This window comes from Mastomys coucha, unplaced genomic scaffold, assembly GCF_008632895.1.
Source record: "Mastomys coucha isolate ucsf_1 unplaced genomic scaffold, UCSF_Mcou_1 pScaffold9, whole genome shotgun sequence".
Lineage (NCBI taxonomy): Eukaryota > Metazoa > Chordata > Mammalia > Rodentia > Muridae > Mastomys > Mastomys coucha.
The window spans coordinates 59,994,164-60,013,262 of record NW_022196915.1 but is presented as its reverse complement, the minus strand read 5'-3'; the positions used below and the strand labels follow the sequence as shown (position 1 = coordinate 60,013,262).

The window sequence follows — 19,099 nt, the reverse complement described above, 5'->3', positions numbered from 1 at the left end:
GAGGAAGGAAGGAAGGGAGGGAGGGAGGAAGGAAGGAAGGAAGGAATGAAGGAAGGGTAGACCTATTCATATTTGGTTATAGAGTGCTCAGTTCTCCATTACTACAACAAAATTCCTATATTAAATCATTCAAACACAACAGAGTAGCTCAATTATAATCTAAAACTAACAGTTAAACATCAAATATTCCCCTTATAATTTTTAACTGTTTCCTCCTCATCCATCCCTAGTCCTTACCTTGCACCTGGGTTTTATTATCATATCTCTACTAGCCTACAGGAAATATTTACCTAAATGATAACTTCAGAGGCACTAAGGCCAATCTCATCTTCTCCACCAACTGAAACTGTTTCCCATTTTGTTTTTTTCTTTATCCTCCTCTGGATCTACCTGGCATTAGATATGTGATTGCTGAATATTTGGTACCCATCCACACTCCTTCCAAGAGAACATGGCAACTACAAACTCCTGCCCTTTCAACCTATGTTGAATATTCATTCATCCTATTTAAAAGCACATAGGAACCAGACGTAGAATGATGAAATTATCCTCTAAGGCTGAATTCTTGTGTGTATTTGCATGCAAGGACAGTCGGTACACAAACATACCAGATGGCAATAAGAAGGAGAAAGAGTACTCATACAGAGAGAAAACTAAAACATCAGAATTATGACCAAAAAAGCCAAAGAGGTGGCTCCAAGGGTAAGGTGTTTACAGTCCAAGTCTGGCCACCTAAGCTTAATCCTCAGAACCCTGCAAAAGTCAAAGTTGCGCCTGGCCTCCACACATGCACATCTCAGGAAGCACTCACATCAGTAGCACCTCCAGCATCTATCAGAGTCTAAGCTGAACCTAAATAAAATGTTGAAATGCCTGCCTTCCTTTTTAAAGACCCTCAATCCTTTCATCCTCAAGACAACACACAGAACAAATAAGCCACAAAACCCTTCCAAGGCTGCACTGAAATCCAACTCTTAACCTTTATCTATATACTTCCACTACTTCCACAGGAAATCCAACACACCAAAACGTAATTCACACCAAAAAATAGAGTATCATAAGAGTTACATTTAAAGAGCCCTATAGAAAGTCTGTTTCTTGAAATGAATTCTTGATCCACAGCATCAAAATGTTTCTTACTATGCAGATTCATGGCCTCAACTGTCTACAAAACCAGAATCTCTGAAGTGGACTCAAAGAAATCTGAACTAGTAACAAACCACTTAGTTGAATCTTAAGGATGCTAGTTTAAGAACCTCTAATCTAACAAGCCAATCAATTTAATAGCAATTTGTTGCTAATTCAACTAGTTAAAAGCTGGCTCGGGTTGACAACGTGGTTTAGTGGGTAAAAGTAGCTTGCCAAGAAACCCTAGCAACTAGAGTTCAAACCTCAAAACCACAAAAGGTGAAAGGAGAAAACTCCACAAAGTTGTCCTCTGAACCCATGTGCGCGAGCACACGCGCGCGCGCGCGCACACACACACACACACACACACACACACACACACACACCCCGTGGTGGGAGGAAGATAGGAGGAGGTAGAAGAGGAAAAAGAAGAAGAGGAACAAGAACAAGAAAACAATAATGAAAGCCTGGCTAACATTTCATTTAACTAACTCAATCCCTTAATTCAGTGTCACTCCAATATTAAAAGCCAGCAACTTCCCACTGTTCTGATTGTCCACCTGTTGACCTACTCCTAGATATTAGCAACAGAAAAGGAGTCTAATACCTACCCAAAGGCAAATATAGCAACATTCACAGCAGTCTACTCACTAAGACAGAAAGGCAAATGCCCCAATGGTTTACCAACAGGTTAAATTGTAAGTGTTTATATAATAGGATACTTCAGAGGGGAAGAAAAAAGTTGTTCACACGTCAGTGAATTAAAGTCACAAATGTAATGCTGAAGCAAAGATGCCAAAGAAAGATAACTTCTAGGATGTTTTCTATTTTTTCTTACATTCACTTATGTAGGTGGGTGCACATGGCATGGCACATATGAAGAGGTCAAAGTCAAGTTGCATGAGTCAGTTCTCTCTACAATGTGAGTCCCAGGATCCAACTCAAGTTTAGGCTTGGGGCCACACACCTTCACCCACTGAGGCATCCTGCCAGCCCATGCTCTCTTTTTACATATTCAAACTGGTCAAATCAGCCTGTGGTGGCAAAAGTCCAAATCAGTGGTAACTTGTCAAAGGAGTATTGATAAGGAGAGGGGCACAGGGCTCTCTGTGAGCTGACAACTCTACCTGCCTTATCTTGAGTGGTACAGACAATAAAAATCAATCTAGCCATTAAATTAAATCATGTACTTTATTGTACATAAACTAGACCTCAGAATAAGAATAAGTACAGGTGAAGGAAGTACCTAGGTAAACCTAGAAAAGGTTGCCACACTAATTCTTTTAGTGTTTTTATAAGGAGATAGTGTGCCACTAATGTTACAAATGTTAATGCTGGGGCTAGAGACATGGCTCAGCAGTTAAGAGCACATACTGTTATTCTTCCAGATGACCCAGGTTCTGTTCCCAGCACCCACACTGAAAAGCTCACAACTGCATGTAACTCTAGCTCTGGAGAATCTGATACTCTCTTCCATATTCTACGGGTACCTGCACACATGTGCACATACCCATGCATAGTCACATAAATATACACACGATTCAAAACAAAACAAATCTTTAAAAATAAGAGTCAATCTGCAGTCTATACCAGTAGATGGTACCTCCTTAGCGGCATGTATCAGAAAGAAATATGATAGAAACAGATCCCCATTCCTAAAACAAAATCTGAAGATACTGTAGGGATATCAGAATCTGAACCACATATTAGATATTTACTTTCAATCAATGATAAAGTTCCTTCATATGACTATACTATGGTTATTTGGGAAAAAAATCCAATTTGTTGGGAACTGGAGCAAGGGGCAGGGGTGGGGGGGTTGTCATGGTTTGGTTTGAGATGGCCTAGGCTGGTCTAGAACTCTAGGAAATCAAGTGCTACCTCAGTCCCCAAATTACTGGTACTACACATATTATGGGTTCCAAAATGTTTTATTCTTAATGACACATACATAAGCACACAGGGTGAAGTGCCATGGCATCTTCAATTTACTCTCAGGTAGTTCAGCAAAAAGAAAAGAAATGGTATGATTTCATAGATATATAAATATATGCATAAAATTTTGAGATAATTACAGTATTTATCCTTGCCTTGCCTTTCCTCCATCCAAACTCTCCCATACATCCCTCTTCCCTCTCCTTCAAATTCAGTCTTTTTTCACTAGTTACTGCATTTACAGATATACTCATATATGCATATGAATTTCTGAATGCAGCCTGTTCAGTTCAGCTAGTGCTCCCTGTATGTCCTCAGGGATGGTCATTCGGCACCGAGCAATAAGTGATGTGCTCCTGCCTACGGAGGGCCACCTCTCCCATTTCCAGCTCCTCTTAGCCGCCTAGAGTTCTCTGAGTAGAGCTGAAGCCTTGTGGCCTTTTCTTCACTCACTCTGGCATGCCCACTGCTGCCATTCTTTTCTTCACTCACTCTGGCATGCCCACTGCTGCCATTCTTTTCCAGCTCACACTGAGCAGTAATGTTGGTGAGGCTTTATGGGTAGAGCTTCCGACACTGCTAAAATATACAATCTCACGGCAAACCCCCTCGTTCTGACCCTCTGGTTCTTCCATTCTTTCAGTCCCCTCTCCATCAATGTTCCCTGAGCCTTAGGTATGGGAATGTTCTGTAGATGTATCCACTGGAACTAGGCTCCACAACTCTGCACTTTGATTGGTTGTGGTTTTCTGTAGTAGTCTCCATCTGTTGCAAAGTGAAGTTTCCACAACGAGGACTGAGGACTATACTTATCTGTGGGTATAATATGGAATGTTGTTAGGGACTATGCTGGTTTAATAAATTAGTTATTGGAGATTCTCCTCCAATAATCATGACTTCACTAGCACTAAGTGGTTAGCTAGGTTCCCGGTATCAGGCACAGCCTTCTTCACATTGAGCAAGTCTTAAATCTAACTGGGGTTGCTGATTACTATCATGGTATATGTGCCACTACTGTACCCTTAGGGTTATCATGCCATGGTGGTCACTGACACAGTAGGACTGCTGTCTCCCTCTCTCCTGTGAGAAGATTTATATGTGCCTTCTAGTACCAAGAAAGGAGTCTCCAGGGAGGGGGCATTTGGATCAGTCTCAGCTCAGAGGTCTCCGGCGCTTTTCTCCCGGCATCTTCAGGAATGCATTCACTTAAGAATAAGAGCAATAGGCTATATGTTTTGGGAATTTCTTGGCCAAGAACTCAAAAGAGGGCTTCTCATGACTAGAGGGTTGTGTTAAGGTGGTCTCTGGCTGTTAGATACATGCACAGAATTAAGATAAAGCATATAGAGCCAGGTGGTGATGGCACACACCTTTAATTCCAGCACTCAGGAGGTAGAGACAGTCTGATCTCTTTAAAAAATAAATAAATAAAGCATATATTAAAAACGTTAAATCAGGTGAAAACATTACAATACTATTGTTAAACATTTTCATTAGTTTGAGTTTGTTTTATTTTGTTTTGTTTTTTTTATTAAGACAGGGTTTCTCTGTGTAGTCCTGGCTACCCTGGAACTCATTCTATAGACCAGGCTGGTCTTGAACTCATAGGTCCATGTCTAGCTTTTAAAGAATTTGACTGTCTGAAGTATTTAGATACATTGTTTCCTTGTAGCATGAGCTGTTGTCACTTCAAATTTCATTGGTTTTTAAAGGTCTGTTAGTAATTTGAATCCCTGCATAATGCCAAGGTCTGGGCAGCCTCAGAAGTTACAATCAGACAGGAGGGAGTTGGTGTTCTACTGCTGCAGCAGTAACAACAATGTGCCATCTGTTTCAAAGCAAGTGGAAGCCATGGCTGTTGTCATCATAAGGAAATGACAAATGAAGCTGGGCATGGGCATGCTGGTGCACAAACCTTTGATCCCAGCATTTGGGAGGCAGAACGAGGCATCTAAGTTCGAGGCCAACCTGATCTACAAAATTCCAGGACAGCCAAGGTTACACAGTGAAACCCTGTCTCAAAATAGGAGAGGAACTTAAGGAAAAAGAACATTTCTGACCCCCAAAAGTGGCCAATTCCTGGACAAACCCATGAATACCTGTCATAACTTGGGTTAGTCTCTACATAAATATAGAAAAGCTGGAAGACCAGAGGAATAATTGCTTTTTCTTTCCAAGACAGGGTTTCTCTGTGTATCCTGGATGTCCTGGAACTTACTCTGTAGACCAGCTAACTTTGAACACAGAGATCCAAGTGCTATGATTAAAAGGCCTGAGACACAACCACCCTACTCAATTTCTTTCAGTGAACTTATGTGTGACCTTGAACAAGTTTCCTCCTAAGACATTGTGTCCTCATCTACAAGAGCAAGGTTTCAGACTACTAGCAAACTCCAATAACACATTCTTTTTTCAGATTTATTTTATTTATGAGGTCACTGTAGAGGTCTTCAGACACACCAGAAGAGAGCATCAGATCCCATTTCAGATAGTTGTAAGTCACCATGAGGTTGCTGGGAATTGAACTCAGGACTTCTGGAAAAGCAGTCAATGCTCTTAACTGCTGAGCCATCTCTCTCCAGCCCCGCCCCCCAAAGACATATTCTTTTTTTTTTTTTAAAGATTTATTATTATAAATAAATTCACTGTAGTTGTCTTCAGACACACCAGAAGAGGGTGTCAGAGCTCATTACTGATGATTGTGAGCCACCATGTGGTTGCTGGGATTTGAACTCAGGACCTCAGGAAGAGCAGTCACAGTGCTCTTAACTGCTGAGCCATCTCTCCAGCCCCTAAAGACACATTCTTAATGCTAGGGTAAAAGGAAAAGAGCTGAAATAAAGACAATGAATTAAGCATCCCATAGGGAAATGCAAAGGCATTTTTAAAGGAATTTCCAAATAGATTAAAAACTATTAGAATAAAAACCTATTTGTTTACTAAATGCTTATCCTCTAAAATCTTGGCAGCATTATTTAAGGAAGGGAAGGGACTAAATCTATCCAACTATGGTGTGTCTAGTTACTTCAAAACATAACCAAAACTCTATCTCAGAAAGCTAATCTTGCTCTAGAAGTTTTAAGGTACTAACACTGAGGGCCAATTTTTATGGGGCTTGTTGTTGTTTAATTGTTTTGTTTTGTTTTTTTTCTTTAGTGACAGGGTCTCCGGTAGGTTTGGCTGGCCTTCAACTCTTTATGTAAAAGATGACCTTGAATGTCTGATTCTCTTGCCTCCACCTTGAGTGCTAGGACTACAAGGATGCTGGAGGTGGAACCCAGAGCTTCCAACATGCCAGGCAGGCACTCCACCAAGTACCCACTGTTTATGTTCTTAATGCTGTAGTACAGACACAAGCACACAGCTTCAAAAATGGGCCCTTGTGGAATTAAGCCTCAGTTCTGTCTCTGGTGTCTGCTCTGTCTCCTAAGCCAAAGTACTTCTCTAAGCCATCAGACGCTCATCAACGGTAACTGGCCTTAATGACAACCCCAGTGCTGTTGACAAGCCTAATGTCCTTAAGACAACATCTGACACACTCTAAATATCGAGAAACAAAGCAGCAAAAAGTAGGTATTAAGAGTCTGTCCAGAAATGAAGTCTTCTAAAGACTCTTTCCTTACTCTCCCATCTCATCAGCTGGGAAACTTCAAAGTCGTTACCAGTACTCACTACCAGGACTGACTGATCAAAACACAACTATTTGGGGAAGGCAGGTAGGCCGACTCTGCTGGTGTTTCGAAGTCCTTCCAACCCACGACAGTTCGTGGGACATGAAAGTACACTTGAAGGGCATCCCCCTCACCCAAAAGGGTCCGGGAAAGCGTTGGCTCCCGGCAGGAGACGGCCCCAGTCTCCTCTGGGAGCGCTCCGACAGGCTCCCGCGGGCGAGGCCACCAGCCAGGACGCCCAGCCGGGCCTCCAGAGGACGGGGAACGGAGCAGAGACCAGCTGCCAGAGCACCAGCTCTCAGCCCTGGCCCGCAGCCTCCGAGCACCGCAAGGCATCCCGGCCGTGGCAGCGCCGCGGAGAGCCCGGCAACTGGGCCGCGCCCCCGGCCCTTGCCCCGCCGACCACCCGAGGCTAAAGCGAACAGGGCAGACTTACCTGGGCGGCGGCTCGCAGCGTAGCCTGCGGCCGGCGGCTCCTCAGGGCGGCCGCAGCCAACTGTCGGCCGTAGAACATGGAAGCCGCCATTTCTGAGTCCGACCCGTCCCCTGGGCACCGCGCAGGCGCAGAAACACAGACGCTCCCGAGGCGCACCAGGCCCCCCCCCCCCCCCCGACAAGGACAATCCTCGGGGAGGGGCCTCGGGTTAACCCTGTCGCTGCCGGACTGGCCAGGCTTGGCAGGCACCGTGTAAACTTTGGCCCTCAGAACTTTCACCTCAGTGACATGTGGCCACAGGGCCACCAGAACATTTCCTAGAAAACTGTGACGCCGCTACTTCTGTCTTCTTACCTTCTCTGAGCCCTAGTGGCCTCATCTGTGAAATGGGGTTAATTAGTGAAAGCGAATGTATTCATTGAACCTCTAAGATTCAATAGATACTAAAATAAGACATAAAACAAAATAAAATAAAATAATAAAGACAGTGCTACTGACACTCGAAAAACTGTTAGTCACTAGTTACTGAAGCCGACCACACTGAAAACACTAGCAAAGTATCTTTGAGGGAGCTAGAGAGATGACTTAGTAGTTAAGAGCTGGTATGGCTGTGCACCCACCCAGCTGAATTCCCAGCCCCACGTCAGACAGCTCACTGGTGCCTATGGGATCTGAAGCCCTCTTCTGGCCTCTCTGGGCACCACCGGCACACACGTGCACATAACATACAACACTACATACATATAATTATATCACATTTGAACTGAAAAAGATAGTAGGTGGGGTAACCCGGGACCCAGAAAGACCTATTACAAGTTCTCTCTCATTTAAATATACCATCTTTAAATTTTTTACATGTATGTATTTATGTGTGAGCAAGGGTTAGAGGCCAGTAACTATAGAGGATCCCATGAGAGTACACAATACTATGTTTGTGGTGAATGCACAGTAACTAGCAGGACACATGTGAGAGGAGCAGGGAGGGAAGGGAAAGGAGGAGGGGATCAGTCAAACCTACTATAAAACTGTTGTAAGAAAGCCTATTAGTTGTATGCTAATTTTTAAAATATACCCACCCCAAAGGCTTGCCTGGTAGTTTATGCCTGCAATCCCATCCCAATGGAAGCTATGCTGGGGAGTTGAAGAACTCCAGACTACAACTCACAGGGAGACACTCTTTAAAACGGGGTAGGGAGAACTACCCCACTAGCAGGGAAACCCATCAGCATCCTGTCATGGATGGAGTAATGGTCTCATGAGGCTTCGCCCCTCCTTGAGGATTGATTGAAAGTTAATGGTCAGCACTGAAGGGCGTTTAGTAAGTGGAGTAGCCTATATTCCTGTAAGCAAGCCTAATAAAACTTGTTCAGTCATCAAAGAAAAGACATGAAAATGAAGCCTGCAGAATTGAGAGAGGAACAAAAGATGAAAATGGGTGAATATGAGTAAAATGGATTATATACTTGTAGGGCTGGAGAGATGATGGCTCAGCGGTTAAGAGCACTGACTGCTATTGCAAAGGTCCTAAGTTCAAATCCCAGCAACCACATGGTGGCTCACAACCATCCGTAATGAGATCTGATGCCCTCTTCTGGTGTGTCTGAAGACAGCTACAGTGTACTTATTTATAATAATAAAAAAATCTAAAAAAAAAAAAAATTATATACTGCGGCTAGAGAGATGGTTCCACAGTCAAGAGCAGTTGCTTTTCCAGAACATTCTGGTATGATTCCCAGCACCCATATGGCATCTCACATCATCTGTAACTCCAGTTCCCAAGGATCTGATACCCTCTTCTGGCCTTGAAGAGCACCAGGTATGCGACTTGTATACAGACATTCAGGCAGGCAAAACACTTATACACATAAAATGAAATTTGAAAATATATTAGATACATGTGTGAAATGCTATAATGAAACACATTATTATATATAGTTAAGATATGCTAATAAAAATATTTTAAATAAAAAAAAAAAACAAAGAAAGAAAACCACCCTAGGCCCCACCCGGGGGAAATTAAGGAATTTTTATTAGAGTCTCTAGGTGAAGCAGACACATCATCTTAATTTCACTTCCTGGCACTGAGATAAAGCAAGCTAATGACAAAAGCAAGTTAAGACACAAAAGGGTTACTTGGCTCACAAATCCAGGTTACAGTGCATCCTGTGGGAGATCAGGATGACAGGAACTTGAAACAACTAGACACAGTGGGTTACTGCCTGCACACAGTGCTCAGTTATTTATCTTTACTCCCAGATAAACCAGATCCCTCACCCAGGGAACACTGGGTCTCCCCACTACTCAATAGTCCCCCATAGAGATACCTGCTAGCCGGCCTAATCTAGGCAATGCCTCTTTGAGATTCCATTCCCAAGTGATTCTAAACTATGTCAGATTCATAATTAAAGATAACCATCACAAAAGCATGTAGTGGGCCATAAAAATCCCTGCTAGACAGATGACTCAGCTCCTGCTCCCACTCTCAGAATCCCTGAGTTTTAAAATATATGGAAGAAATACTGGGGATGTGACTCAGTTGACAGCGTGCTTAACTAGCATACATGAAGCCATGGTTTCACTCCCCAGCACCACAGAAATTGTGCACAGTGTCGCATATCTGTAATGTCAGCATTTCCAGTGTTGGAGGCAGGAGGATCAGAAGTCCAAAGGTAATCTTTGGCCACATAGTAAGTGTCAGGGTGGGTGTGTAAAAAAGCCTGCAAACAGACTGAACTTTTTTAGACTTAGAAGCTGAGATGATAATATTCCTTGAGAGCATTTAAGACTATGTACTCAAACTGCTATCCTACTGTGTGCTCTGTCTGTTTAAGTTTAACCTATCTTTAAGAGTAATCCCAGCAGGCTGGCAAGATGGCTCAGCGGGTAAGAGCACTGACTGCTCTTCCGAAGGTCCTGAGTTCAGATCCCTGCAAACACATGGTGGCTCACAACCACCTGTAATGAGGTTGGATGCCCTCTTCTGGTGCGTCTAAAGAGAGCTACAGTGAATTATGCCAGAGCAAGCAGGGCTGGATCGAGTGGGGACCAGCAGAGGTCCTGAGTGCAATTCCCAGCAGCCACACACATGATGGCTCATGACCATCTGTACAGCTGCAGTGTACTCATACACATAAAATAAATAAAAAATAAACCTTAAAAAAAAAAGAGTAATCCCAGCACTTGGGAGGCATAAGCAGGTGGACTTCCGAGTTTGAGGCCAGCCTGGTCTACAGAGTAAGTTCCAGGACAGCCAGGGCTACATGGAGAAACCCTGTCTTGAGAAAAAAAAAACGAAAAACAAAAGAGTACAACGTAACAACTTTACTATGTCTTGGATGTCCAGCATAATCAGTATTTACAACCTGAATTAAATGCTTAGCCTTACTCTTAAATTACATACTCTTCTATGCTCTGAACTAGTATAGTGTATGTGTGTCTGTGTTGTGATTACTATTTGCTGAAAGTAGCCAAAAGGTTGAAAGCAACCTTTAAACAAATACCCTATAAATGTTGGAAGCAAGAGTGGATCTAAGTTTGCAAGAGGTTGGTTGGTTGGTTGGTTGGTTGGTTGGTTGGTGGGTTTTATGAGACAGGGTTTCTCTGTATAGCCCTGGCTGTCCTGAAACTAGCTCTGTAGACAAGGATGGCCTGGAACTCAGAGATCCACCTGCCTGAAAGGATTAAAGGCATGCACTGCCATGCCCAACTTCCCAATTGCCATTTTTAACCTCCTACCTTTAATTTCACTTAATTAGTAATCAATTGCCTTTTTTAATCTCTAAAGTAACACCTGTTAGCAAAGGACCAGTTTTAAGTTGCAAATAAATGCATGGGCTTTGAATTGAAAGAAGCTGAACCTTTGGCTTTCAGAAACCAAAGCTCAGAAAAACTTATGAAAATGTCACACACCAGAAGAATAATTGGAAGTCCTATAGAGACAAAAAGGCCAAAAATAAAAATCAGAATTCCCCACTCTGTTTCAATCAAACTTGACGACTTGGAGTCTGACCCAGTGACCTGTGTTCTGTGTTGCCTATGGCACGGAGGACAGTCTTACCCCACATGGCCACACTCAGAAACAGCAAAAGACCTTATGAAATTTATAAGAGCTGGGCATGGTGGTGCACACCTTTAATCTCAACACTCCTGAAGCAGAGATAAGAGGCTGTCTGTGAGTTCCAGGACAGCCAAGGCTATGAAGAGAAACCTTGTGTCAATAAAATAAAATAAAATGTAATGTATAAGATAGTGAACCGCCCACTTAAAATCATATCACTTCACTTAAGGACGCCACAGCCCCTAGAGAGGGGGTGATTTTCTGAGAATTCTCTCATTACTTCTAGCCATAGTTTCCTTCCTACTCTCCCCACTTCCTCCTCCATACCTCCCCTTTCTCCCACCCCAACCCGTGTGTGTGTGTGTGTGTGTGTGTGTGTGTGTGTGTGTGTGTACCAGAGTGTGCATAGGTGTGCGTGCACATGTGTCAAGGCCACAAGCTGATATTAATATTTTCCTTAATCACACTCTACCTTCTCATGGCTGTTTTTGAGATAGGGCCTCTCATTGAACTGGGAGCTTACAGATTTGGCTGGGCTGGATAACCCACAGACTCCAGGGATTCTGTCTCAGCACTGGGATGACAGGTGTGCAAGACTGTACCTGGCTTTTTACACAGGTGCTAGGGGTCTGACTTCAGTCTAATGCTTAGATAGCAAGCATTTTACCAACTGGGCTACTGTCCCAGCCCCCGCTGCATAGACGCTTTTCATTTTTAAAAATATATATATTATTTTATTTTATTGTACAAATATTTTGTTTTCATGTATGTCTGTGTAACACATGCATGCCTGGTGCTCCCAAAGGACAGAAGACATCAGATCCTCCAGAACTGGAGTTATGAGGTTGGTTGTAAGCCACCATGTGGGTGCTGAGAATTCAACACAAGTCCTCTGAAAGCAGTTAGGAGCATCAAGTACTCCTAACTGCTGAGCCATCTCTCCAACATGTATATTCTTTTAAAACTCTTTATATCATTTCTGACCTGGTAAATACTTTTATCCCCATACTTGGAGCTTCTTATTCCTGGCATGACATTTTGGTGGCCTGCCTGGGCAGTCTCCTTACAGCTCTTGGCTTCTCCATTCTGGTCCTATAATGGGTGGCCAACTGGCTCAAATGCAACCAAAGATCTCTGGCTGGGGCTGCTCTCCAGTAAGATCTGAAGGCCTCTGAGCTGGAATTCCAGAGTAGTTTGCCCACCGGCTAAAGCAAAGAAAAGCCTTTCGGTATACTGCGGAAGGCTACTTTCCTTTGTGTCTCAAGGACCCTGGCCACAGCTGAGCACTTCAGCAGCACCTGGAGATGAGAAAAATGAGGTTCATCTACAAAGATAAAGGGCTACTTTCCCCCCTCACTCTCAACATGTGGGAGTGTTGACAAGAGCAGCTTGTCCAGGCCAGGTGCCAGTCTGTGAGGACTCCCTCATTCCTGCCTCCCATCATTGCTTTTCCTGTCTGTGCTTTCCTGAGGGAGGAAACAGGACATGTGGCTACAGTGTCCATGTGTGGCTTTGGTGTTCACATCTGCCATTTTCTTTCCCCACCAGATTCCCTGATCCAAGATGTCCACAAGCTTTTACTTTCTCCGGGGTGGGAGGGTCTCCTGTCCTTCACAGGTGATCTGTGGCCAGTTTCAGTTTGTGAGGCTGGTCTGGTCTGGCTAGTTGGACCAGTTTAGCTCTAGAGTGAAACCAAGTTTTACCATCACAGGCTGGGAGGCTGCTGCTACTCTTGGGTATGTCCTCAAAGAGAACACTGCTCAGGAATCAGTTCAATGAGACCAGGACTCACCCAAGACACCCAGAGAGCTCTGATACTCTCCAAGACACATCCAGGCTATGTGCTGCATCTCTGATAGGACCCACAATAGATGTCTCATCTTCTAGTTGCCCTGATTCAACCTGATGATGTACCCTCAAAACACTTACAAATTTGAGCCTCTAGTTCCTAAAAAGAAAACTTCTTTTCATTCTAACAAAATTTTCCCTTCATAATCTGCCAGGACCATGAACACTGGCTGCCTAGTGGCACAATGAGCAGCAATCCCCTACAATCAGGCCTCTGGTGTTGTAACTTAGGAAATGACTGTCATCCCTCTGGCAAAGCTTTCATGGCCTTGTCAGAGATCCCTTATCTATGAGAGGGAGATCTTATGTGCCTTGCTGGGTTCTCTTGCTCTTGTCCTTCACCATCATACTCGGCCACAGAGGGCATCCACGATAGCCCTTTGTGTTCACGAAGCCCCTGCTCAACCTTGGACTTCTCTACCAACACTCGCTCCTTTGCTCATCCTCCTTCACTCTGCCCAGTGAAGATCTCTCTAACTGCCCCCATTCCTATCCAAGTGAACTCTCTCAGTCACCCACCCACTGGGAAACTTTATACAGGAAATATAGAAAATAAATAAAAGCTTCCCCTCTTCCCAGGGAAGAAAACATCTTTCTACTTCACCAGGTGGCTAACCTTGTCATACTCAGAGTACCCCCCCTTCCCTGTGAATGGCCTGACCCCAAGGACAATCCTGACCAGGGTCATTAAGCCAGGATCCACCACCTTCGTTAGAGAATTCCAATATGCTACTGTGGCTTTTATAACCTGTTAGGACGCCTATGTCATCTGACCACTCACTGCATGCCTGTGCAAAACAGGAAAAGTCCCAAATCTGCTCTTTTGGGCACACCAGGAAAATAAGGCTCACACTCATAACCCAGATACAGCCTGCTCAGGTTTCACTGTAATGCTTGACCTAGAGCCCTGCCAATCACATCAGATCACCAGTGTGAGGAATGAGTTGGGAAGGGTCTGCTGAAGCCATATCACTATATTCTATTACGGGGTTGAAAGGGGCCTTTATCTAGCCTGTTAACTACCAAGTGATGGGATACCATGTGTGGATCTTCTGAAAACCCTGCACTGTTTCAGTCTAGAAAGATGAGAGAAAGCAAAGTACACTCACCAGAGGCCAGGGGCTCAAGCTGATCTGGCTGTACATTTTATAGGCTAAGTGTCTTCAGATATTAGACAGAGGCTTCAAAGTCTAGACCAGAGACCCCAGATTCCTTTCCATACTTTTTTAAACACAGCTCCTAAGATCTTTAATAACTAGGAAGGGATCTGAGTCTTTAATAATGAGGAAGGGGTTGAGGAACAGAAGTCAAGTCAACCCTGTGGAAGAATAGGACAGGTGAAATGAATGGCAGTACAGCTGCTTCCGCCTTGGTTACCTCTCCAGCCACCATCCTGTTCAGCCTAAGAAAATCAACCCAGCCCTGAGTAAAAGGACTCTTTTCTGCTCTCATCGGGATCAACTAGGACTGTTGACCTGGCTAATTTTATGTTAACTTGACCACAAGCTAGAGTTGTCTGAAAGGAGGGAACCTCAATTGAGAAGATGCCTCCATAAGGTATTTCTTAATGAGTGATTGATGGTGGGCAACCCAGCCCATTGTAATGGTGTCATCCCTGTGTGGGTGGTCCTGGGTCCTGTAAGAAAGCAGGCTGATCATCTGACTGTAATTTGTTTAGTTGATATCCCTGGGAGGCCTGCTCTTTTCTGAAAGAAAATGGAGGAGTGGACCTGGAGGAGAAGGGAGAGGGGATTGAGAGGAGAGAGGAGGAACAGCAATTGGGATGTAATATATGAGAGAATAATAAACAAACAGACAAATAAGAAAGATGACTGAGCAAGCCATGATAAGCAAGCCAGTAAGCATCGCTCCTCCCAGGACTCTGTCAGCTCCAGGTTCCTGTCTTACTTGAGGTCCTGCCCTCACTGCTTTTGATCATCATCAAAACTTATATTCAGCTGTGAGTGAAATAAACTCTTTCCTCCCCAAGTTGCTTTTGGTCATGGCATTTTCATCACAGCAATAGTAACCCTAACTAAGACAACGGTTCATCTGGGACTGCCCAAGGTCACAGAACTTTTCCAAGGGTCAGCCATGCCCAGTCTGCAAAGTGGGGGTTCACTTGACGTGATAATGTACTTCACTCCTGTAAGAGGGCAAGGCCAGCTTCCACCTAAGGAGCTCAGATCAAACCTGAAGGCATTTCACTGTTGCCTTGGACTTTGTTTTTGGACTTTAAGAAACCCAGCAAGGAGGGAGCCTGACATGTGAAATCTAACTGGGGTCCAGAGGCTGTACAAACTAGGTCTATCAACCCTAGATGTAGCAGGGAACACAATGGCTTTGCTCTTAGACACTAGGCTAATTTTTCAGCCCTCACTTCTTTCTCAAGGAAAATCATCTGGCCCCTGACCCACCCCACCGATATTAGTGGCAAGCTCCCTAACCCTTTTTTAGCCGATATGATAGACAAATATTTTTAAACTCATTCCTTTCTGGTCCTACCTGTTGTCTTATTCTCCCCTTAAGGTAAGGACATCATGTCTAAACTTCAGGGTCACTTGAATATCCTCAAGACTTTAGAAGTACCCATGGCATTCCTGACACCAGTCCGTTGTCCCACAATGACACAGAGCTGTCTGGGATCTCAAAGGTCTTTCCTATAGTCTATATTGTAGACCCTACAGAACCCATCAAGTTCTTCCTAAAGCATGAGATGGTCCCATTTCTGGGTTCTCACTGACAGCTACTCCTTCCACAGTTCCTCTTGAGAACCATGTCAGTTTCTCCCCAAGGTCCCAATATCCTTCAAAGCCTAATGAATGAACTTCTGGCTACCCATGTAATTCCTTGCAACTGCCCTGTCTTTAAAGTAGTTAAATGGATCCTACAGAAAGGCTCAAGGTTGTGTCCCAAACCACCTTAAACCTTCTTAGGTAATATATCCTCTGATACTTCATTTATATGTTTCATTTTCTTTTGTATTCCAGTCTACTCAGTCTGGATTTCTTCAAGTAGCTTCCTACATAGTTAACCTAACTATTTCCCTTTTGGCTTTCAAGAAGGTCCCTATCTCTTTGGACAGACCCTAGCCAAAACCCTGTCCTTCCTTAATTTTTCCCTGGGTACAGATTCTTTCAATATGTTAGATGAGTTCTTAACTAGCAGCCCAAACAAACCCACTCTAGATCAAAATACTGTTCTCACCTTTCCAAAGCCAGCCTTATGTAGATATAAGATTTCTCTTTCAAAATCCCCAACTTTGTATCAAAAGATCCAGTTAATAAGGTTTATAATTCCAGCCATAAGGAGCCTTTCCAGTCACAAGAATTTCATTTTGACTACAAAAACTCCAGCCAGAAAACAGTGACAATGGACTTTCTTGTCATAACAGGATTTTTCAGAAATTAGATCCCCCAGTTTGGCCTTACAGCTAAACCTCTTTAGAGGCCTTGAGACCAGAGGAGAGAGAACAGAGTAAGTCCCTAGAATGACTCAGTAGCTAGACTTCCTCAAACAGCAGAGAAATCAAAATTAACCCTAGGGCTAAGCATGATGGCCTACATGCCTCATCAGCTCTCTGAAACTCTTAATGCCTGAGCCTTCCACTGAGCCACAGGTGGTAGAGCAAGTGCCAGAGTCTACCCAGAGCATATGGTAAGGCCTGCCAGAGGTTAAGTCTCATGACCTTACTGCCAGACCCTGACTCTGAGACCTCTGCACCATTCTTGTGAAAAGGCGTCAGGACCTGCAGCACTGAACTAGACATACAAGATTCTCCACTTGCCCACTGAAAGGCTATCTGGTTCAAGGTGGAAACAGGTTTATTTGGCAGGGTGCGGGTGTTAGTGACCCTCACGGAGGTCATAGGATAGGAGTGAGATTTACTATTGACACAGCCTTCATCTGTAGAGAAAGGAGCCTCTTTACTGCCCGGGATACTTCTATTTAACAGGCCTTTGAGATGTTGCCCCTACTTGAAGCCCCCTGGCTTCTAGATCAGGAGGTCATTATTCATTGAAAGACCCACCAGAAGCTCTCTGATGCCCCTCCACATAACAAGCACATCCTGGATCACCTTCCACTGCAGGATGCCTAAGTTCCCCTCATCTGTGATACACCCCTCCAGACAAGCTGCAGGCTTTAAATCAGGGCTTCACAGCAACCCCTAAGGGATCAATCACGTCTTCTTATGGAGCCCTCAAACAAGCTGTTGTTCCCTGATGTTTCCCTAATTCAAGGCCACATTTTGGGAGCCAAACACCTCTTAGGTTTCTCTTGCTGTGATACAACACTGACCAAGAGCAAAGTTAGAGGAGGAAGGGGTTTACTGGTTTGCAGGTTACTGTCCACTATCAAGGAAAGGCAAGATAGGAACATGAGTCAGGAGCTGAAACAGAAACCATGAAGGAGTGCTGTTCACAAGCTTGCCTAGCTACCTTTCTCATGTAGCCCCGGACCTGCTGGTTCTGCCAACACTGAGCTTGCCTCTCCCATACCAACTAGCAGTTGAGAAAATACTCTGGGGGCTGGAGAAATGGCTCAGCAATTAAGAACACTGATTCTTCTTTCTGAGGTCCTGAGTTCAATTCCCAGCAACCACATGGTGGCTCACAACTATCTATAATGGAAGCCAGTGCCCTTTTCTGATGTGTCTGAAGACAGCTACAGCGTACTCATATACATAAATAAATAAAATCTTTTAAAAAAAGAAAGAAAGAAAGAAAGAAAGAAAGAAAGAAAGAAAGAAAGAAAGAAAGAAAATACTCCATAGGCATGCTCAGAGGACAGTGTGATGGAGGCCCTTCCTCAGTTGAGATTCCCTCTTCCCAGGTATGTCTAGGTTTGTGTCAAGTTGACAATAGCTATGATGCCAACCAAATTCTAACTGAGCCTCTTTCAGAGGTACGGGAACTCTTTAGACCCATGCTCCATTTCCAAAGCTTCACCCACCTGTTGTCAGGCCAATCCTAACAGAAGGATTCTCACACCTCCTCCCCTTTTACAGCCAGTCCAGTGTAGAAGAACTGTGCCAGGGAAGGTTGACAACCACAGCCACACAAGGGATTCACATAACTACCGGTTGTAATGGATGCACGTACTCACTGGGGAGACAAAGGCTTTTCAGAGTAAGGCAGAAACAGCCTCAGAGGTATCCACTGGCCTCAGGGAACATGTTAGTGCATACCTCAGGCTCCTCTGACCCCCTTCCGGCTGACTATGGTCAGGCTTTCATTTTTAATACCATCCAGGGAGTGAGGCTTTCACATTAACATAGGCTGACCCCCAACATCCTTCATCTTCCTGGAAGGTCAAAAAGACTAGCCTAACCCTTTTAAGAAATCTCTCAGTAAGCTCACACTTGAAACTCCATGTGGTCTTCTTGGCCCACTTTTGTGATCCTGTATTATTCCCAAGCCTATAACCTCAGCCCCTTCAAAGTCCTTTATGGTAGGCCCTTCCTCTAAACAGACCTCTTATTATAGCCAGAGAATAATTATCTGTCTGTCACCAGGACAGAAAATGAAGACTACCACTGAGTACAGCCCAGGATAAGTACAGCTCTAAGCCTGAATCCATCTTTTCAAAATTAATCCTCACATTATCTAAGGAGACTAGGTCTATCTTAAAACTGCCCAACACAGGGTTGGGAGACATCTCGTGGGTAAAGTGCAAACCTAGGAACATGGATTAAAATTCCCCAGCATCCACATAACAGTCTGGGCATAGTGGTACACATCTAGAATCCCAGGACTGAGAAGCAGAGGCAAGAGGATCCTTAGGGCTCAGTGGCTACCCAGTTTAACTAAAATGTGAGCGCTTAATTCAGTGAGAGATCTCATCTCAAAAAAAAATAAATAAATAAAAAGAACTCGAGGAGAGAAAGCAATTGAGGTGAATATCCTGACAACAAACTCTGGCCTCCATACGCTTCAGCATGAACATGTACATCTATACACACATGTATATACTACACACACACACACACACACACATCTTTCTACAGGAGGAGAAACACCAGAA

The 19,099-nt window shown here is 44.0% G+C and overlaps 1 protein-coding gene across 1 annotated transcript in view; it reads right to left on the bottom strand.

Annotated features, from left to right (window-relative positions):
• Positions 1 to 7,296, bottom strand: part of Sucla2 (succinate-CoA ligase ADP-forming beta subunit) — a 47,811-nt gene extending 40,515 nt beyond the window's left edge. The window contains exon 1 of the mRNA XM_031361299.1: positions 7,171 to 7,296. Coding sequence (XP_031217159.1) covers positions 7,171 to 7,260 — 90 coding nt within the window. The 5' untranslated portion in view covers positions 7,261 to 7,296. The remainder of the gene's footprint in view (positions 1 to 7,170) is intronic.
• Between the last annotated feature and the right edge of the window lie 11,803 nt (positions 7,297 to 19,099).